At 42.4% G+C, this 22,437-nt stretch overlaps 1 protein-coding gene across 1 annotated transcript in view; it reads left to right on the forward strand.

The window, feature by feature from the left end:
* The window catches only part of SWA1 (transducin family protein / WD-40 repeat family protein), an 84,943-nt gene extending 68,924 nt beyond the window's left edge, over window positions 1–16,019 (forward strand). Inside the window, exons 5-14 of the mRNA XM_086516307.1 lie at window positions 11,644–11,740; window positions 11,823–11,899; window positions 12,000–12,072; window positions 12,328–12,388; window positions 12,476–12,675; window positions 13,248–13,493; window positions 13,575–13,694; window positions 13,839–13,945; window positions 14,247–14,352; window positions 15,757–16,019. Of these exons, the coding sequence (XP_086372433.1) occupies window positions 11,644–11,740; window positions 11,823–11,899; window positions 12,000–12,072; window positions 12,328–12,388; window positions 12,476–12,675; window positions 13,248–13,493; window positions 13,575–13,694; window positions 13,839–13,945; window positions 14,247–14,352; window positions 15,757–15,861 (1,192 nt within the window). The 3' untranslated portion in view covers window positions 15,862–16,019. The remainder of the gene's footprint in view (window positions 1–11,643; window positions 11,741–11,822; window positions 11,900–11,999; window positions 12,073–12,327; window positions 12,389–12,475; window positions 12,676–13,247; window positions 13,494–13,574; window positions 13,695–13,838; window positions 13,946–14,246; window positions 14,353–15,756) is intronic.
* The last annotated feature ends 6,418 nt before the right edge of the window (window positions 16,020–22,437 follow it).

Below are 22,437 nucleotides of genomic sequence, written 5' to 3' on the forward strand. Positions count from 1 at the left end.
GCGATGCAACACAGATGATACTAAAATTTGCAAAGGACCCAAACTTTGCAAAATATATGAGCGAGAAGTGCATGAGCAGTGGCAGAAAATCACAACCCCACTCTCGAAACCCGCTCTCAAGAAATCTTCTGATCACAAGCAATATTCAGAGAAGGAATTAGAAGAAGTGGTTGATGCACGGATTGCTCAGCTTTTTGATGCGCAGAAGAAAGCCTAAAAGCACGGCAAAAAGCAGAAGAAAGGCACTGACTTCCTGGGTTATTTGGGTCGTCAGTCAACATTTTATAAGGCAAAGAAACAGAAGAAGCGTGTTCGATTTGAAGGAGTGCCCAGTTCTTCTTCTTCTTCTGATAGTTCTTCTAGCTCTTCTGATTCGAGCGAATAAGACAGAAAGGTAAAAAGCGAAGCAAGAAACAATGCTTCGGAAAGGGCAAGAAAAAGGCAAAGAAGTCTAAATCTCACCCAGTGAGTGACAGTTATACAGAGGACTCGTCTACAGACAATTTAGACTCTGATGACGGCAACTTTTATGCGAACAAGAAGAATTTTTATAAAGCCAACGAGTATGACTTTCTAGAAGATAAAAGCAAGATAGTCCGAGAGTTTAAGGAAGGTGGACAATCAATTAAATTTGACACTTTTTCAGGATACAAAGATGCTTGGAAGGCTTTGTCTTTTATACAGCAGTTTGGCATCGCTTTCGCGGGAGGACGCTACTAAGAGCACTCCAAGATTCGGAGAGCTGCCTCTTATTTTAAGGGGAATGCTCCAACTTGGTGGTCCACACTTCTTTTGAACAAGACTGCGCCAGTTAAATGGTTGAAATTTAAGAAGCTTTTTATTTCTTCTTGGTTGACGCAAGAGTATGAACGGGATATACGAGCTGCTTGGAATCATCTTCGGATGACCAAGAGAGATACAATGGATGCTTACTGTGAGAGATTTTGGAGCTCTTTTCTACCCGCCTCTTCATTCACAAAGATCTCGTTCAAAGAACAGATTGAGCGGTTCACCTTGGGTCTACCTACAGAGATCCGAGATCACTGCTTGAAACAGAAGTCAGCTTCTATTCAGGAGTTGATGAGTCATGCAAAGCGGGGCTTTGCCATTCACTCTGGTAGTCTGACCTACCCCACCGATGAGGTCATGACACAACGAGCCGAACAGACTCTTGGGAATGAAAGTAGAAAGAGAAAGAGCAACCGAGAGAAGAAGGATGCACGACCCAAGCTTACTCCTTAGGAGAGAGCTCGCTTCATCAGAGAGGGGAAGTGTTATTGGTTTTAAAGAAAGACGGATCTTGGAGAATCTGCATCGATTATAGAGCTCTCAACAAAATCACCATCAAGAACAGATTTTCGATTCCTAGGATCGATGATATACTCGACAGGTTACATGGATCCTCGTGCTTTAGCAGGATTGATCTGAAGACTGGATATTATCAGATCAGAATTGCGCCGGGAGACGTCTACAAGACAACTTTTCGGACGACTTTTGGGTTATTTGAGTTTTTGGTGATGCCTTTTGGCTTAACCAATGCTCCTGCGACATTTAATCGGATGATGGATAGGATTTTTCGAGAGCACAGGCTATTTGTTGGCACTTTGTTTGATGATAGTTTTCTATAAGAATGATGCAGAATAGAGAGATCACCTGTTTCAGGTCTTATAGGCATTACGAGATCACAAGTTAGTGATTAATGCAAAGAAAAGTGAATTTTTCCTACCAGAGATACACTTTTTGGGACACATTGTCTCAGCAGCAGGAGTGCAAATGGATCCGGCCAAGATAGAGACTATCCGTGATTGGCCCGATTTGAAGAATGTCCATGAAGTTAGAAGCTTCTTGGGACTGTGTTCGTACTACAGGCGGTTCATTCAAAAGTTTGCAGAGGTCGCCTCCCCTTTGCATATCTTGACACAAAAAGGAGTCCCTTTGCCTTTCAGACATTGAAAGAGAAATTGACTACGGGACCAGTTTTGACTTTGCTGGACTTGTAGAAGTCATTTGAAGTATATTGTGATGCTTGTGGTCATAGTCTGGGTGTGGTCTTAATGCAAGAAGGCCATGTCATTGCTTATGAGAGCCGATTGTTCTCAAGGTCGGAAATGATAGCATAAATTTATGAGAAAGAGCTTTTGGTAGTGATCCATGCTCTTACTCAGTGGCGACATTACCTACTCGGAGTGGATTTTACTGTCTTTACGGACCATCAGAATTTGCGCTACTTCTTGTCACAGAAGCAACTTTCGGAAAAGCAGATGCGGTGGGCGAACATCTTGTCACAGTTTCACTTCCAGATTGTCCATGTGCAGGGACAGAAGAATGTGGTGGCAGATGCTTTGTCTCGGAAGACGTTGGTTCTGGCTATTTTCGCGATACATCATAGGAGCTTTGAGGATATGGTCGATCAGTATGCCACAGATATAGATTTTGCAGATATTTTCACACGGATACGGGATGGGGAGATAGTAGCAGGATATTCCATTTGGGATGGCTACTTGACTCATTTCATTCTAGTGAAGAAAAGAGTCAAGCCGGATCACTTAGCGAGACTGTTTGTGGCCTAGATTTTCAGATTACATGGCATGCCTAAGACGATTGTCTGTGACAGAGACCCCCGATTTACGAGTTTGTTTTGGAAGGCATGCGGTTGCAGTTCTCGTCATCGTTCTACCCGCAGATTGACGGGAAATCTGAGATTGCCAATTTTAGATTTATTGAAGTCTTATATCTCGGATGAGAAGACTCAATGGGAAAAGTACTTACCTTTGGTGGAATTTGCCTACAATAACACGATACACTCTTCGACGGGAAAGGCGCCATTTGAGATTGTTGAAGGTCCTGCGAAGGTTCCACCCTTCCTAAGCACGAAAGATAAGATTTTCGAAGCGGATGAATATACGCGAGACTTAGATACGGCTTTTGCCAAGGTTTGCGAGACTTTGCTGAAGTCTCGAGAACGACAGAAAAAGGCAGCGGATCGCCATCGTCGCGACTTGAAATTGAAGGAGGATGATTGGGTGCTCTTACGTTTTGAGAAGGCACGCCTGAGAAAGAAAAAGTGAAAGGAGAGGCTTTTTCCAAAGCTTAGTATGCGATACTATGGCCCTACTGAAAAGATAAATGATGTCTCCTTCCGATTGAAACTGCCAGATACTTAGAGGATTCAAAATGCATTTCATGTGAGTCTTTTGAAAACTTTTAAAGGGGATGTGCCTGATGATGGGGAGCTTGATAAGCAACCCGAAGTGGAAGAAAACGAGGAGAGCCTTGTTCCTGACAGATTTTGGCACATAAGGATACGAAGAATAAAGGTAAAGTCCGAAGGCGGTTCTTGGTTAAGTTCAAGAACTATCCTGCATTAGATGCGAAGTGGATGGGGGAGGACCTGGCAAATACCCCTCAGATTGTGAAACTTTACCTCGATGCTTTTGGTTTAGCATAGTCTATTCCAAACAGAACCCAGAATTCAGCTTGATCTCGTGCAGTGGGATGCAGAAGAGGGGAGTAACTCCGCTCCATTGCCAACAGATGCCTTGATTTAGAACTAAAGTCACTGATGTCTCTTTGAGCTTCAGGGATACTGAAAGCTGACAGTATTCTGCTGTATGACTTTATGAAATGGAATTCTTGATTATGATACTGATTTGTTCTTCACTTATTTTGAAGTGCGTGTCTAGTGTCTAGTGCGTCGGTACTTAGAGGCGTGTCTAGTGAATTGGTTTATGGCCTCTGTTTGTTTTGCAAGTGTAATCGAGGGCGATTACAATTCTTTCAAGAGGGGGGTATGTCACAAAATGATGATGTGGTAGGACTACCCGAACATCAATACGGACATATGGTGTGGCAGCATGGTGACCGGGTAGGTTGTACAGCGTGATGACATGACAAAACTGTACGGACACCTGGATTTCACGCTTACATGATGATGTGGCATAACTGTACGGATTCCACGTTTTGCGCTGATTGCTGACGTGGCAGTTGTACGGATTTTCGTAAATCACGTTGGTGCTTTTTGCTGGCAGATTTTGGGAACAGTTGCTTTTGGAACAATTTGCTTTTGAGTTTAGCTGCTTTTGGGGCTTTGCTTTTGGGCATCCCTTGTAAGAATAAATAAGCCCTAAGGGCCTCACTCTATAGAGCATTTGGACGCAGAGTGAGCGAGGACCCTGCTCAAAGATTAATATAAAAGAAATACCGAAAGGGGTGCAAGTCTTTGGGGCCAATCTCTCTGGGCACGGAACTACACTGCTCCGTGTCGACCAAATTGAACGGTGATTTTAAAGTTGTGAAGTATTTTAAAGTACTAGAGGTGTCGTGTCTAGTGCGTCGGTACTTAGAGTGAGTGTCTACTAAATTGGTTTATGGTCTCTGTTTGTTTTGCAAGTGTAATCGAGGGCGATTACAATTCTTTCAAGAGGGGGGTATGTCACAAAATGATGATGTGGCAGGACTACCCGAACATCAATACGGACATATGGTGTGGCAGCATGGTGACCGGGTAGGTTGTACAGCGTGATGACATGACAAAACTGTACGGACACGTGGATTTCACGCTGACATGATGATGTGGCATAACTGTACGGATTCCACGTTTTGCGCTGATTGCTGATGTGGCAGTTGTACGGATTTCCGTAAATCACGTTGGTGCTTTTTGCTGGCAGATTTTGGGAACAGTTGCTTCTGGAACAATTTGCTTTTGAGTTTAGTTGCTTTTGGGGCTCTGCTTTTGGGCATCCCTTGTAAGAATAAATAAGCCCTAAGGGCCTCATTCTATAGAGCATTTGGACGCAGAGTGAGAGCGAGGACCCTTCTCAAAGATTAATATAAAAGAAATACCGAAAGGGGTGTAACAAAATTTGGACACTCCAAGTCAAGAATCAACCGCGACAGCACCAAATAACCACTTCAAAACAATTCACAGATCACAATAGATTTGCACTGGCCCGGCGGAGTTCCGTGCCTAGAGATATTGGCCCCAAAGACTGGCGCCCCTTTCGGTATTTCTTTTTGTATTAATCAATCATCAAAGTACAAGAGAGCGGTTAGGGTTTCACTCTCAGACTTTGCGTCGAGATGCTCTGAGAAGTGAGGCCCTCACCACTAATTTAAAGGTTACAAGGGATGCCCAAAAGCAGAGCCCCAAAAGCTTTTAAAATCAAAAGCATCAGTTCTCTCTCTCTCTTAGAGAGTCTTTTCTCTTTTTTTTTAATAAAAAAAAAGCAAAAGCAAAATTCGCGTCGCTCATCATTTTCCAAAAAAAAAAAAAAATTTTTTTTTTTAATAATAATCCGCCTCCGCGATTTCCGGAATTTAGGGTTTTTGGCAAAAATTAGGGTTTGCAGGAATTTTAGGGTTTCTGCTGTCCGCCACGTCATCACTTTGTGACATACCCCCCTCTTGAAAGCATTGTAATCGACCGCGATTACGTCTGCAAAACCGACAAAAAGCCATAAACCGTCTTAGCAGACACTGACTGTTAGTACCTACGTACTAGGAACACACATCTAGCACATGTACAAAATCGACAGTCACATCACATGACATCACAGGACATCACCAGACATCACAGGACATCACATGACATTCAACATTCATTCGGATCTTAGACCATGATTTATCGGCAATGTAGCTAGCAATCACATCTAGGTCCAATCGGGACCTCATCGATGTCCGATTGACTAACCCCTATTGCAACCATGTCTATTCGAGATCAATCAGACCAAAATGCTGCAGTCATTTCGGCTATCAGTTCCTGCACTCACAAGAAGTCAAGAACAAATCAGTATCATAATCAGGAATTCCATTTCATAAAGTCATCCAGCAGAATACTGTCAGCTCTCAGTATCCCTGAAGCTCAAAGAGACATCAGTGACTTTAGTATCAAAATCGAGGCATCTGTTGACAAAGGAGTGGAGCGACTCCCCTCTTGTGCATCCCACTGCACCAGATCTTCGGCCAAGCTGAGTTTCTGGGTTCCGTTTGGAGTAGACTATGCTAAACCAAAACATCGAGGTAAAGTTTCACAATCCGAGGAGTATCTGCTAGGTCCTCCTCCTCCATCCACTTCGCATCAAATGTAGGAAAGTTCTTGAACTTAACCAAGAACCGCCTTCGGACTTTACCTTTCTTCGTATCATTATGTGCCAAAATCTGTTCAGGAACAAGGATCTCCTCGTTTTCTTCCACTTCGGGTTGCTCATCAGGCTCCCCATCATCAGGCACATCACCCTTAACAGGGTTCAAGAGACTCACATGCAATGCATTATGAATCCTCCAAGTATCTGGCAGGTCCAATCGGAAGGAGACATCATTTATCTTGTCAGTAATCTGGAAAGGTCCGTAGTATCACATACTAAGCTTTGGAAAAAGCCTCTCCTTTCCCTTTTTTTTTTCTTAGGCGTGCCTTCTCAAAAGTAAGAGCACCCAATCATCCTCCTTCAGTTTCCAGTCGCGACGATGGCGATCCGCTGCCTTTTTCTGTCGTTCTTGAGACTTCTGTAAAGTCTCGTGAACCTTGGCAAAAGCCGTATCCAAATCTCGCGAATATTCATCCGCTTCAAATTTCTAATCTTTCGTACTCAGGAAGGATGGAACCTTCGCAGCAGTTTCAACAATCTCTCATGGCGTCTTCCCCGTCGAAGAGTGTATCGTGTTATTGTAGGCAAATTCCACCAAAGATAAGTTCTTTTCCCATTGAGTCTTCTGATGCGAGATACAAGACTTCAATAAATCTAAAATCACTGAATTGGCAATCTCAAATTGCCCGTCAGTCTGCAAGTGGAACGATGACGAGAACTGCAACCGCGTCCCAATGTTCTCCCAAATTGCCTTCCAAAACAAACTCATAAATCTGGGGTCTCTGTCGGAGACAATCGTCTCAGGCGTGCCATGTAATCGGAAAATCATCGTGATCATTCTGTATTCTCGGGAGATAAAAAAAAATGAAATCCATTTCAATATTTTCCCAGGGTCGGGTGGGTGGGTATGGGTAAAGGCTGTAACAATCCCTGTGCCTTATGCCTGTCAAACTTGACCTTCTAGCATACCAAGCAACTGCGCACAAACTCTTCCACATCCTTCTTCAGTCTCCGCCAAAAGAAATCTCTCTCTACCCCTTTCATGGTGGTAGCAATGCTGCGGTGACCCGTAAAAGGTGGACAGTGGCAATCAGTCATAACCTTTTCCCTCAACGGCTGTGTAACGCACAACATAGTCTTTTTCATCAAGTAGCCTTCCCGAAGGGAGTATCCAGCTACTGTCTCCCCATCCCGTATCCGTGTGAAAATATCTGCAAAATCTGCTGTGGCACACTGATCGACCATATCCTCGAAGCTCCTATGATGTATCGCGGAAATAGCCAGAACCAACGGTTTCCGAGACAAAGCATCTGCCACCACATTCTTCTGTCCCTGCACATGGACAATCTGGAAGTGAAATTGTGACAAGATGTTCGCCCACCGCATCTGCTTTTCCGAAAGCTGCTTCTGTGACAAGAAGTAGCACAAACTCTGATGGTCTGTAAAGACCGTAAAATCCGCTCCGAGTAGGTAATGTCGCCACTGAGTAAGAGCATGGATCACTGCCAAAAGCTCTTTCTCATATATATGTGCTGTCATCTCCGGCCTAGAGAACAATCGCCTCTCGTAAGCTATGACATGGCCTTCTTGCATCAAGACCGCACCCAGACTACGACCACAAGCATCACAATATACTTCGAATGACTTCTGCAAGTCCGTCAAAGTCAAAATAGGTCCCGTAGTCAATTTCTCTTTCAATGTCTGAAAGGCAGTCACCTCTGTGGGTCCCCACGAAAAAGGTACTCCTTTCTGTGTCAAGATATGCAAAGGGGAAGCAACCTCTGCAAACTTTCGTATGAACCGCCTGTAGTATGAACATAGTCCCAAGAAGCTTCTAACTTCATGGACATTCCTCAAATCGGGCCAATCACGGATAGTCTCTATCTTGGCCGGGTCCATTTGCACTCCTGCTGCTGACACAAAGTGTCCCAAAAAGTGTATCTTTGGTAGGAAAAATTCACTTTTCTTTGCATTAATTACTAACTTGTGATCTCGTAATGCCTGAAAGACTTGAAGCAGATGATCTCTGTGTTCTGCCTCATTCTTGGAGAAAACAATGATGTCGTCAAAGAAAGTGCCAACAAATAGCCTGTACTCTCGAAAAATCCTGTCCATCATCCGGTTAAATGTCGCACGAGCATTGGTTAAGCCAAAAGGCATCACCAAAAACTCAAATAACCCAAAAGTCATCCGAAAAGCTGTCTTGTAGACATCTCCTGGCGCTATCCTGATCTGATGATATCCACTCTTCAAGTCAATCCTGCTAAAGCACGAGGATCCCTGTAACCTGTCGAGTATATCATCGATCGTAGGAATCGGAAATCTGTTCTTGATGGTGATTTCGTTGAGAGTGCTATAATCGATGCACATTCTCCAAGATCTGTCTTTCTTCAAAATCAACAACACTGGAGAGCAATACGGTGAAGTACTAAGCTGGACAAGACCCTTTTCCAAGGGGTCTTTCACTGAGTTCATAATCTTTTCATTCTGTACTTGGCTCACACAATAAGGTGGCCGATTCCGTGGTGTGCTTCCAGATATCAGATCAATGGTATGATCTTCAGGCCCTCTCAAAAGCAATCGGCATGAGTGTGGAGAAAAAAAAATCTTGGCGTTCTTTTCTTCAGGTCAAAACATATTCAACTTTTATCCATGGTTCAGTTCTCCCAAAAGAATGAGTAAGAAAACTGAAGTTCATCAAGTACAATCTCTAAGCCCTTCATTTATCAAAGTCGCTTTCTCGGCCCGGTAGTCAACCACGGCGTAGTTCTTGTGGTACCAAGGGATCCCGAGTAGAACGTCACTCACGTGCCCTGAACACCCTTGTCATTGCAAACGAAGTTTGCCAATGCTCGGTGTAATGGCAACATCCCATCCGGGTGCCAGTCGAACTACCTCCGCCAGTGGCGTCAGTCTGTCGGGCGCAGTTCCAAATCGAGCCGCCAATTCCAAGTGAAAAGAAGTTGGCCTTGGCTCCTTCAAAAGAGCTTCTACATCCTTCACTTTGCCCCAAAAAAAAAACGGCAAAGTTTGTACTTTCATTCATTTGATTCGGTGCAAGTCCCACGCCATGTGGTACCAGTTCTGCTTTTCTATCTGCCTTTTCTGCCACATTCCTCAGCTGCTCTCGAACTCTCAGACCTGTCGTCGTCTTTATCATTCTGTTCTTTCTGTGCCTTATCAGGGCACTTTGCGGAAATATGTCCATGTTTCCCGCATCCAAAGCACTTCCCCTCTCTGATGAAGCGAGCTCTCTCCTCAGGAGTAAGCTTGGGTCGTGCATCCTTTTTTTTTCTCTGGGTTGCTCTTTTTTATTCTACTTTCATTCCCAGAAGTCTGTTTGGCTCGTTGTGTCATGGCCTCATCTGTGGGGTAAGTCAGACTGCCAGAGTGAATGGCAAAGCCCCGCTTCGCATTACTCATCAACTCCTGAATAGAAGCTGACTTCTGTTTCAAGCAGTGATCTCTGATCTCTGTAGGTAGACCCAAGGTAAACCGCTCAATTTGTTCTCTGAACGAGATCTTCTTGAATGAAGAGGCGGGTAGAAAAGAGCTCCAGAATCTTTCACAATAAGAATTCACTGTATCGCTCTTGGTCATCCGGAGATGGTTCCAAGCAGCTCGTATATCTCGCTCAAACTCTTGAGTCAACCAAGAAGAAATAAAAAGCCTCTTGAATTTCAGCCATGTAACTGGCACAGTCTTGCTTAATAGAAGCGTGGACCACCAAGTAGGAGCATTCCCCTCAGAGTAAGAGGCAGCTCTCCGAATCTTGGAGTGCTCTGAATAGCGTCCTCCCGCGAAAGCGATGTCAAACTGTTGTATAAGAGACAAAGCCATCGAAGCATCTGAGTATCCTGAAAAGTATCAAACTTGATCGAGTGGCCACCTTCCTTAAACTCTCGGACTTTCTTGCTGTTATCTTCGAGAAAGTCATACTGGTTGGCTTTGTAAAAATTCTTCTTGTTCGCATAAAACTTTTCGTCATCGGAATCTGAGCTGTCTGTAGACGAGTCCTCAGTAGAACTGTCAGTCTCTGGGCGAGATGTAGCCTTCTTTGCCTTTTTCTTGCCCGTTCCGAAGCTTTGTGTCTTGCTTCGCTTTTTGCTTTTCTTTTGCACGTCGAAAAGCTGAGCAATCCGTGCATCAACCACGTTCTCCAGTTCCTTCTCCGTATATTTCTTGGAGGTAGAAGGTTTCTTGAGAGCGGGTTTCGGGAGTGGTGTTGTGGTTCTCTGCCACTCCATCTGTACCTCTTTCAAAGAGGTCTGGTTCATATATTTTACCATCTTCGGGTCCTTGGCAAAATTGAGCATCATCTTTGTTGCATCGCCAATCAATTGACGACGCTCCATCTCTGTTTGCTCCGCCTGAGTAGGCCGAGGCGGGCCATACTCTCTGTCTGAATCTTCGTTGTGATCCCAGCCCGCATCTCCAGATGCAGAGGGAGTCGATTGATCATTGCCTGAAGCCATAGGTGCCGCGGAAAAAAAAAATTCGGGGATCGGATTTCCTGTAGAAGAGAAATCGGCCGTGCTCTGATACCACTGTAACAAAATTTGGACACTCCAAGTCAAGAATCAACCGCGACAGCACCAAATAACCACTTCAAAACAATTCACAGATCACAATAGATTTGCACTGGCCCGGCGGAGTTCCGTGCCTAGAGATATTGGCCCCAAAGACTGGCGCCCCTTTCGGTATTTCTTTTTGTATTAATCAATCATCAAAGTACAAGAGAGCGGTTAGGGTTTCACTCTCAGACTCTGCGTCCAGATGCTCTGAGAAGTGAGGCCCTCACCACTAATTTAAAGGTTACAAGGGATGCCCAAAAGCAGAGCCCCAAAAGCTTTTAAAATCAAAAGCATCAGTTCTCTCTTTTCTTAGAGAGTCTTTTCTCTTTTTTTTTTAATAAAAAAAAAAGCAAAAGCAAAATTCGCGTCGCTCATCATTTTCCCAAATTTTTTTTTTTTTTTTTTTTTTAATAATCCGTCTCCGCGATTTCCGGAATTTAGGGTTTTTGGCAAAAATTAGGGTTTGCAGGAATTTTAGGGTTTCTGCTGTCCGCCACGTCATCAGTTTGTGACAAGGGGTGCTAGTCTTTGGGGCCAATCTCTCTGGGCACGGAACTACACTACTCCGTGTCGACCAAATTGAACGGTGATTTTAAAGTTGTGAAGTATTTTAAAGTGACTCTCTCGTGTCGCGACAGATTCTAGACTTGGGTTGTCCAAGTTTGTTACACATTACATTGCTTGTTTCTGCCAAAGAGACCATAGGGCAATGTATCTTTTTGTAAAAAATGTGTCCCTTATGCCAGCCAAGTGTGTTTATGCATGCATTGGGCCTGTTGACATGATGCAAGTCAAATGTGCTTCAAATTAGTCTTACCACTTGAAGATCTCTTTATCGAATACAGGTGTCTTTGTTAAACTCTTTTCTTATGATATTGTCAAAAATGCATTTAGGGCAGCGCTTGTGTACATTCTTTTCTTTCAAATCTCATCGAGTGCTGCCTGACAAGTTCTCGTGTTGATAATTGTTTCAATGTGAAAAACAGAGCCGTCCATTGGGTTAGATACTCTCCTTCAGACAAGCTGCAAGTACTTTCTGGAAGCGATGACACTACGGTCCGATGGTGGGATGTTCCGACAGAGGTGATATGTGGCATGCATGTCGGTCCTGGCATGATTGTAGTGCTTAGACGCTGTGTTATACGCAAAATGTGTTTTTTGACAGTCTGAGGTTTTGAGGCTGGAGGGCCATGCTGATTATGTCCGAAGTGGATCTGCAAACCCTTCTTCTGGAGATGTTTGGTATGCTTTTCTGCAGCTTGAGAACTATTTATTTGCAAAACATGATAACTTGAGGATGGTTGTTGAATTGTGCATGTACCTTCATATTTGTGTCATCCAGGGCCACAGGCTCGTATGATCATACAGTAAATTTGTGGGATCTTCGAACATCAAATGTGGTCCTAAAGCTGCAGGTTTTAGGCTCTCTTTATGTGTCTTTATATTCGTAGGGTTGTGTATGTATACGGGTGTTTTAATATATTGCTAACATGTGTTTGTGCATGTCTTTTTATATTTTGTCTACACGTGTTCGTGCCTTCGCCCTCTTGTACTCTTTGCCTTGATGTGCTCTCATTCTCTACTGCTTGTTATTTTCAGTTAAGCAGTGAGCTTAACATTGTAACAAAAAAGTACTTACAGGTATATGTTTTGGGTCATTGGCACGTCAGCATGGGAAGCCTTTGGAAGATGTTCTGTTTTTTCCCTCTGGAGGGCTGTTGGCAACAGCTGGTATAGTGAAATGGATACTATGCTTTGCTAATCATTCCTCAATTTTCGGAGTTGTTGAAAGTAGCTACTTGTTTTTCGATTGTTCAGGTGGCAATGTTGTGAAGATCTGGGATATATTAGGAGGTGGACGGTTGCTGCATGCGCTTGGCAGCCACCAGAAAACAGTAACTTCCCTTTGCATAACACCACCGATCAGAGTGAACTCTAATGACCTTGTTACTTCCAAACGGCTTTTAACAGGGTCCTTGGATGGCCATGTCAGGGTCTTTGATATCAGTGACTTCAAGGTGGGTGCTTGTTCCTTGATCATATATATATATATATATATATTTTGTACTTACTCTTGCTCATTTGAATTGAACCTGCCACTTTTACCTTCAATTTTTTAGTTTCAATAGAACTTTGTCATAGGTTTGCTAGTGCGTATGCCTCATTTTTGTGCTAATTTCTCCGATTTAATGCTTCTTTTAGTGCTAGGCTTCATTATGGCTGAGTCTGCCGTTGATCTCCGGAGGCATGATAGAAACTCAGTATGCTGAACTTTGTGTTGATGCATGCTCATGTATGCGTGCGTGTGGTGTGTGTTGTGTTTGGGAGCTTATGTGAGTACCTCGTTCTACACCCACTATTGGAAATAGTCCACAGTCGATTCTCATTTATTATAATCATAAGAGTGTTTGTTGTAAAGTCGGCTTTATGTTTAGAATTTCATACATTGTGGTATCAAGCTTGGTTCATGGTTAACAAATTGAGACCTGTGTTGTCGTAGTAAGAGCAAAGGAGGAGAGTTAACGGTTTTATATAACAGTTTTGAAGTTGAGGATTGTAGTTTCCATTGGTTCCTTATGTATTGTTGCAGGTTGTCCATGCATCAAAATATGACTCTCCAATAATGTCAATGGACCTTTCACAGTCAATGTCCACTATGGCTGTTGGGACATCAGAAGGAAAACTTTTCATTCGTCAGAAAAAGAAGGTTGCTGCAGCTGAAGGAGCCAATAAAAAAAGTATTTCTAATGTAATATACGAAGAGCCAAAAATAGAGACTGTCCTGCGACCCAGCAATTATCGGTACTTTTTACGAGGTCGCTCTGAGAAGGCCACGGTATAGAATTATTGAAATTGCTCTTGAGATTCAACATTTGATTTTATGTTTAGTCGACCTGGTTGATGTGAATCCTCACAGGAGGAGGATTTTTATGTGGCCCAACAACGAAGGCTGAAGCTTGCAGAATACGACAGACACCTTCGCAAGTTTCGATACAAAGAGGCGCTTGTGTCATCACTCAAGACTTTCAATCCAACAGTGGGTGCTCTAAATACATGATCGTAATTTTGGTCTATGGCTTGTACACCAGCACATTTAAAGTTCCTTAACATTTCTATCGCATTTGGCAGAATGTCTCTATTACGCTGATACTTTTTTTTGTTCTGTGTACTATTGTATCAGGTTGTTCTAGCTGTCATGGAAGAATTGATCTGCCGGCGGGGTTTGATCTCAGCAGTATCTAATCTTGATACTACATCGCTGGAGCTCCTCTTAGACTTTTTGAGAAGGTAAAATTATACTCTTGGAAATAGCCTGGAGGGAAGAGGGGGTAAGGAGTACGCACTGGCAGCATACAATGTGGGCAGTTCAGTTGCTTCTTGAAATTGTATTTCTTGATCATTGAAGTCTATGTTTCATATCTTTTGATATGTATTTAAGCTTCTGGAAGTCTTACTTGGCGGAAACAAATTACTGTCAGTTGTTCTCTTGCGATGGTTTTTATGGTTTGAGAAAGAGTTGGGAGGGGCAAATTTTGTATGTGATTTGGGTTTGGGTTGCTCAAAAATAAATTTGACAACTTGTATGCAGAAATGTGACGCTCCCCCAATATTCAAGGATATTAATTCCTTTTGCTCATAAGGTGCTTGACAAATGTGCTGGCGATTTTTGTCTCTCTCCATCAATTCTACATCAGGTATCGAGCCATACATTAGTTAGTTATTCTACTCTTACAAATTTTTTAGGGCGAGCTCCTGCTTATTTTTTGCTGCACTTAACGGCATCAGTGTTATGACAAGATCCAGCTTGCCAAAGCCTTAGTTCAGTTAAAGTTGAGATGTCTTATCAGTTCAGCTATAATAGAATGCCTTTTCTCTATGAGGCTGTGGCTCGTGTAAGTTTGTAGCTATACACAAAATTAAGGAATGCTTTGTAAGAGTCGAGAGCTGATAGCATCATCAGTAATAGGGAAGTCCATCGCACAGAGCAGTCTCTGTCAATTATTAGAAGCCTTTATATTTCAGATCAATATGGTGTAGAAATAAGTCAAGGATAGATTCAGGTAGAACTCATTTTCCAAGGTTTCTGGTTTTCATTGAACCATCAGGCAGCTTTTGAGGAGGTCCATCCACTTATACCCAAGAGTGGGCATGAGTCGTCCTTTTATAGGCTTGAAAGAGAGGATTAGAGAGACTGATTTGGCCCAAACATATTTAACTTTTTCAATGCATAAGGGCCCAAGCACATGGCCATGATCCCACTGTCTTGACCCTTGCTTTGGCTTATTGCTTGTGAATGATGGGAGGCTCAGATGCTCCCTAGCCCATGGGAGGCTACAATGGCTAGAGAAATGAAAATGAAATGAAATGTTATATTAACGTCTTCAAAAGGCCATAGGAACCTATGAGACCAGAAAGTTACAAGGTGGTGGATCTGATACGAAGTCAGAGTAACAAAATAACAACAATACAAAACAAAGATATATACTACGGGATCCTAGACTGGTCGATGTGAACTAAGCAAAAATGGGCAGCTTGCTGGGATAGCTGAATCACAGGAGATCTAGCATTGGTCGTTGGCGGATCTCATCAATCTCCTCCATGGATAGTAGTCTGACTGGGCGTCGTGTATGCCTGGCCAGAGTGCTCCGAATCTTCTGACGCAGCCTCTGTCGATGCTGTGTAGTCCTCCGCAGTCGTGGGCGCCTGGATTTCCCCAGCTCAGTCGCTCGGTCGATCAGTGTGCCTCTGGTGTGAGACGAGGGGGAGCTCTGCTGTGGGAGTGGCTCTTGCGGCTATACACTTTGTTTACAAACAAGCTTGTGTGAGTGAACTTATTCTTGCAGTGAGATGTCTTTCATTAACGATGATCTTTCAACCGAGCCTTTCTTTGTAGAAAGCATTAGCGAGAGTACTCTTCTTTTAATTTAAACTAAGGAGCCTAGCTCTTTTATTCTTCATGGATACGAGACCTTTCTTACCATTTCAGTGAATATGAGGTGCTAAATTTGCTCTCCTGATAGGCTCCATTGTGCAGCACTCCAGCATTTCAGTTACTCTTATGTACAAATTTCGCCGTGATTTACTCTTTTTATATGCAGGTAGCAATATTGAGGGATAAAGTTGAGGACGAAGTTCGGCTGCAGGAATCTTTACAGTCATTGCAAGGCTTGATTCAGCCGTTGATTCAGGCATCTATTCGGTAGTGCAAGTAGGTACCTGAATTGTGAAAGCTGCTCACTTGGTATCCAGCCCGTTGGGTTGCTGCTTTCTTAGTGGCTGGGTAGCAGAAGAGACCATCCAAGTCTTTATAAAGAGGGAGCAAAAGCTGTTGCAGAGTGGCGTTCTTGATCTTGTTTGTCACATAGAGTCTCTGTGGAGAAGGCGAGGTCGAGGTCGAGGTCTGGGCCTAAACAAACTTCAAATGATTGACATTTGATGAAAGTGCAGGACGCATTAGTGACACTAATGATGATGCTTGGTTAGTGAAATTGATCATAACCAGCAAGTTTTGTGCTCTGTAGTGAGTTAGTTTTTGAAGTGTGCAGTCATCAAGCTTAGTTTTTGATGCGCGAGAAGAGGTTTTTGGTGGAAAAGGATGCTCCTCAAGCGAACCGGAGTGCAGTTTATACGAAGGATTAGCATGATATTCAAGGCAAAATGGGAACATTTAAGCATTAGAGATGCAGCTGCGTCAGAACAGCTTTAACAATTCACCAGGATTGAACACTGGGTCTAGCCAATCAGAGCTCAACACTCCAGCTCCCATCAGCCATCTACTCACGGATGCTTGTGTGATTAGAAGGGGTTAGTGTTTCTTGTTACTGGAGCATGTCTCATTACTGGCTACTCTACCTTACGTATGTTCACTTTGTTGTGTTTGCATGACCAAGAGTCTCTTGTCCTCCAAACATTTTGAGCATTTAATCTAATTTGGCTGAATCTCCTTGCACTATGGGTGAGTGCGACAACCTGTTATTCAGAAGCTGCACTTTGACATTGCATTAAACAGAAGATTGGAATTTGAAGCTTGCACGAGACTACCAGAAGTGGGCAGTCTCTTTTATCAGTGAAGATGTATGAAGGAAAGAAAGAATGGTAGATGCTGCATTGACAATAAGGCCAGTGGGTCTTGGCAGCGAAGTGATGGATGATTCGGTGCCATGGATTATGCATGGTTACGTGGAGAATTTTAACGTCATAGGAGCAATCCCAAAAGACGACAATTCAAATAAGTAATCAATTAGGCACAAATAAAGTAGGAGACAATAGGAGGTTTGGAACTTGCTCAGTTCTAAGTGCTCATGTTTAAAATCTTGAGATTGACCTCTACCTCAAGTGGATGATGTTCATATGAATGGCATGGTTGTGTGCAAGAGACTTGTCATTTCATCTCCCTAAGCTCCAAGTAGAGGTCATGGAATGTATGTTGCGCTTGTGGTTTCCAATCATTGTTGACACTTAAGGGTGGTGATTGAAAGCTTTCATGCTCAGCTATTTGTAAGAGTGTAGTTAACAAATGCTTGGTTAGCATTGAGCCAATTGTTGATCGATGAAGACTCGTTATGAGCGTGTCGAGCTAGGGAACAACAAGAGAATGTACTCACAATATACAAGAGCTTGGAACACTTGATCTCAATTACAAGACCTAAATACTCGAGTAAGAGAACTTGATACAAGACTAGAGTACAAGGCAAGACTTGATTACAAGAACATCGTTAGATAACAAGACAAGAACTACAAGATGGACTTCACATGAACCTCACAAGTGGTGTTGGCAAGATTGAGGTCTTTATTTATACTAGTGCTTAGGGAGGTTAAGAGGGACACATGTCAATACAAGAATGTGCCACACATGCATGTTAATACATGGCGCACATGCATGGTGACAAATGACACGACACATGGATGTTGACATAAGTGATGATGTTGATATAAGCGATGACATAAGTGATGATGTAGACAATCCTCTAGAGGCTTCTAGTACGAACTTCTAAAATCTTCCAAGATCTTGCTTTTAGAACCTTCCAAATTTTCTTTGGGAGCTTGCATTTGTGACAATACTCCCTCCTCTAGCAACGAGTTCCACAAAGAGCGGTTTTGTCTCTTGAGGTCGGGGTTGGCTTCAATGTATGTTGTTGATGAAACCCACGAACCTTGGGCAATGCTCTGTGGAGGTCAGATGTAGGCTCCATGTTCGTTTGCTTGCATCATAACCTTTCCAATGTACAAGGTACACAAGTCTTCTAGGATAGATTTTGGAGTCCATGATTTTCTCGACATCATGTTCTTCACGCCCATCGACCTCTATGGGTGGTGGTCGTTGTGAGCCTCTCAAGAATCTTGGACTCATGTTAAAGCTCTCACAGTAAAACATGGAAGATGGTTTGATTATGGCCATGGTTAACTTCACCTAGCTCTTGGATTTGGCATTGGAGCTCTTGCACAAAAGGAGTTAAGGAGTGTGATGGCTCTTCTTGTAATCGTGCATTGCTCTCATGTAGCTCTTGAATTTGTTGCTACAAGTTTTGTAAGGTGGACACTACACCTTCCAATATAGACTCCATGTCTACAAGAATGTTATGAATGCATCTTGAGCTAGTGAAGAGCGAGAGAAAGCGCTCACAACGTGGCTAGATAACAAGACAAGAACTAGAAGAGGAATTACCTCGCACAACCCTCACAATTGGTGTTGGCAAGAGTGAGGATCTTGTAGCCCAAGACCTCTATTTATAGTAGTGCTTGCGGAATTTAAGAGAGACACATGTCAATACAAGAGTGTGCCAGATGGCATGATATGCATGTCAACATATGATGCACGTGCATGTGACAAATGGCATGACACATGGATGTTGACATAATTAACGACAAGCGTGATAATTGTGAGACCGTAGGAACTAAGGAATTTTGTTCTTCTCCCAACCTCTCTGTATATAGCCCTTGGCCTAGAGACCACTGAATCACATGCTTAGCTTCGGCCGTGTCCATTGGTCCTACCATTGCCCTTATATTACTCCCCCCTTGGAGAAGCGTTTTCGTCCTCGAAAACCAAAAGTGACATATCTCAAGAAAGAGGTTGAGTGGCAGGTTGAAGGAAATCAACAAGAACATCTTGAGTGATTAGATCGTTGTCCCTACATAGTGTTTATGTAATCATTTGGATGAATACGAGTGTTCAGTAATCGACTAGCCTATAAAGTCCGGGCAGGTTGGGTGGAGTATTGAGTTCCCGTCTCCCTTGGGTATTATGATGATGTTGATATAAACGATGATGTAGACAATCGTCTAAAAGCTTCTAGTATGATTAATAAACTACAAAATGAGAGGCATCTACCTCTTCAAGAATGTTCATTTCCACGCTTTGGAGCGGGGAGTAATGGTGAGCAAAAGGCTCCCACCAAAAGAGAGGCTTCACAAGGGATCCCCTAATCCAACATGGGGTGAAAGCAAAGGTTGTACCCCTTTGGTCATTGCAGTTGGATGAGTACTTTGGTGGAGGTCCAATTTTGGAGGTAATCTTCTCTCTTGTGTTGTTCATTACAGATCATGGCTTTATATTAACACTCATGAATAGTTTGGACTTTGAACAAGGCTTTGCCTATTTTGGAGTTGGTATTTTTTCTTTTTGATGTCTACACAACAAGAATAGAACACAAACCCAGTCATGAGTAGAAAGTTAGAGCAATTGAGGCACACACAGATGCTAGAGGCACATTGTAAAACATAATGTCTCATGGACATATTTGTCGATATCATGAATCAATAAGCACCTCATTCTCTGGGTTCATTAGGGATGTAGGTGGAAAGAGTTAAGGCTCAAGGGGTAGCTCTCTTAGGGCAAGCCATCCAAGCGGTAGATTCTTACATGAGATGGATATGTTGCCAGTCTCTTGATGCAAAAGGTGTGGCAAAATTTTCTTAATTCCTCTTAAATAGACTTCTCTCTTGGTGCAGATCTTGTTCTTGATCTCAAATTTTGACTTAATGCAAAATTTAAATGTGCACTATAGCAATAGGATATTGTTCTAAAGTGACCTTCACTGCCTCTCTAAAACATTGGCAACCTAAAACTGGTATCAACATTGTAAGAATTCTCTAGCTTGACTCGATGCATAGTTGATTCCAAATGACCACCAATTCCTTCTTTGTTTTTGTGGGACTTTTTGTTTAATCTTTTGTAGTATCTCTAGTACTACAAGATCTAGGAGGAACTCATTTAAAAAGTGCTCCTCTTTCTCTCTTCAGTTTTATATTTATAAAACTCCCAAACCCACATGCTCATATATAACTATTATAAAATCAGCTCCATCCATCTATTTTTTACCCTTGTTAGATGTGGTTGGTGAGACATAGATGCTCAACATGGTTGGCTATTTGTTTTCGTTTACGAATCCGGTAGGAATCCTTCTCACTTTCTTGGAGTTCTGGATTTGAACTTTTACTAGGGCATAACACCTAGGAAAGGGAGGGAAGTTTCTTTGACACCAATGCAATCAGAAACGATCATGATCAACCCATTGTCGGCAAGCAGGATCTGACGGGCTTGCAAGGCCAACGACGGATGCCTCTCTTGTTGGAACCACCTAATGCCAAATCACTCCACGAGTATTGATGGTCATCGATTGGCCTCCTCATGTTGGTGGTCATAGCACAGCGCACAACCCACCGACATAATGTCAATCCGGTGGATTGGAACCCGGCTAGTGCATGGAGGCATGGATGCACCTAATGTGATGGAATGAGGACTCTAGGAAGAGGGGTAAAGCAAGAGAAGAGAAGAGCGAAAGCCGATGAAGCAAGATCTATGCACACACTCAATCTACACTCTAACTCTCTAATCATGCAGACAATGGTGTATCCCTTTGCTATAATCTCAAGCACACACACTCTAATGACACATTAAGCATACACAAAGAAGCCTAATGAGAGAAATGTATGCAACCCACGTACACACACACTCTAATCTAGCACACATGTGAAGCAAGAATGCTCAAACCAGAGGGAAAACTTGAGAGAGAAGAGAAGATTAACACTAATCATACACCATTAACACACATAAGCTTGAAAGACAAGAGAAAGTAGAGAGAACTTAGCTTCCATTAATCCCAATGACTACTACATATGATGTGCAAGATCCAAGCTCCATAGCCACTCCTTTTGTTCTTCTCCACACTCCCTCACACTCTCTTCTCTAAGAATGCCCTTTCACATCTTGTGAATTGACTTATATACAAGGGCTTTTAAAAATGGACGGACGGCCAAAAAATGTATAACATGCTGCAGGTATCTAGGCTCATCTAATCATCAATGTACAACTTGGAACCCACTGTGGAACCCATAAATACAAAAAATATATGCATACACATATGTGTACACACCAATGGATGCATAATGCATGTTGTTGACGCTCTCCCGTCAACACTCTCCCCTTCCAAAGCTTTGTCGTCCCTAACAAAGCCATGTCGTGGTAGATGCTTGAGAAAGAATGTGCCTGCAAAAAGGAAAAAGGTGGATGAGGTAGCAAGCTCAAATATATGTATAAGGAAAAGGCAAAGCACATGTAGTAATGAGTAAATGCAAAGAATTATAAAATGTTACACTGCCATTAAGGAAAAATAAATTGCACTTGCTAAAATTAATTAATCAAGAGTTTTGGGCTTATGAATGAGTCTATCAATTAGTTAGCTACAACTAAGGGTTAAAACATTTACTCTAGTACTAGCTAAGTTAGTAAATTTATCCCAATGCAAGATTCCCTAATTATGTATGTCATAGATTAGCTAACTAACTCTCACAAATTGAAACAAAAGCTTGAATTTTGTTTACTTGAAGCTCAATGGAAGTCTTTCTCATTTCATTTTTCTTGCTTTTCATTTATTATTTTTTACATTTTGCAAAATCATTTGACGTGTGTGCTTATTTGTATACCCGGGGTTTTTTGCTTCTCAAAGAAAAGCATCCACACTGGGAACCTCTAGGGCTCTAGTACCATAGGCAATACATGTGCGTGAAGTACCAAATCAAGCCAGGATTTTTCTTCCAGCTTAAGCTTTTACACTTGTGGCACTTTTGTTTTTCTTCCATTTCTTTTGTATTTTCACTAGTTTTCTTTGTTGTTTGGGTGAGAAAGCCTCTATATGCTTAAAACACTCATAAGGTTTCAAACACTCAAATAATTTTACCAACTAGTAGTAGTAGTCAAGTAAATGAGTTAACCTAAAGTCACGGCCTCCTAAGCTCAAGGCTCATCAATAAAACTAAACTCTAAGTCAATTAACTAAAGAAAGGACAAGTTTATACATCTTTAATGGTAAATAACAAAACATAATTGAATGCACTTAATCAAACCAAGAAGAAGCCACAATCAACAAATATAAATGTACAAAACCATATAGCATAGGAAGGAGTATACCTGTGCATGGGCTCGATGAAGAGGTCGATGTCATGGAAGCTCCTCGTGTCTGGAGATACATCATGTCTACATGGTCGTCCAATCTCCATGGGCAAGCTAATGTCTGTCTATGTGCTGCATCAAAAGATCAACAAAAGCACTGTACCTCCAAGAGGTATGTCAACAGCAAGATAAAATAACAAAAGTAACAGAATAATAAAATAAAACATCTAAGCTAGGGTCTAAAACCTGGATCCAGAGGGAAAAAATCCAAAAGGGAAAAAAGTGCCTCTGGTATATGCACATAAATCTAGTGCACATATCAATGTGTACAAATCTCAAATCTCGTGCAACTAGGAGTCAAGAGAGAGCTCTCACCATGAAGCATGAT

This window comes from Adiantum capillus-veneris, chromosome 7 (assembly GCF_014529385.1).
Source record: "Adiantum capillus-veneris isolate H3 chromosome 7, ASM1452938v2, whole genome shotgun sequence".
Taxonomy (NCBI): Eukaryota; Viridiplantae; Streptophyta; class Polypodiopsida; order Polypodiales; family Pteridaceae; genus Adiantum; species Adiantum capillus-veneris.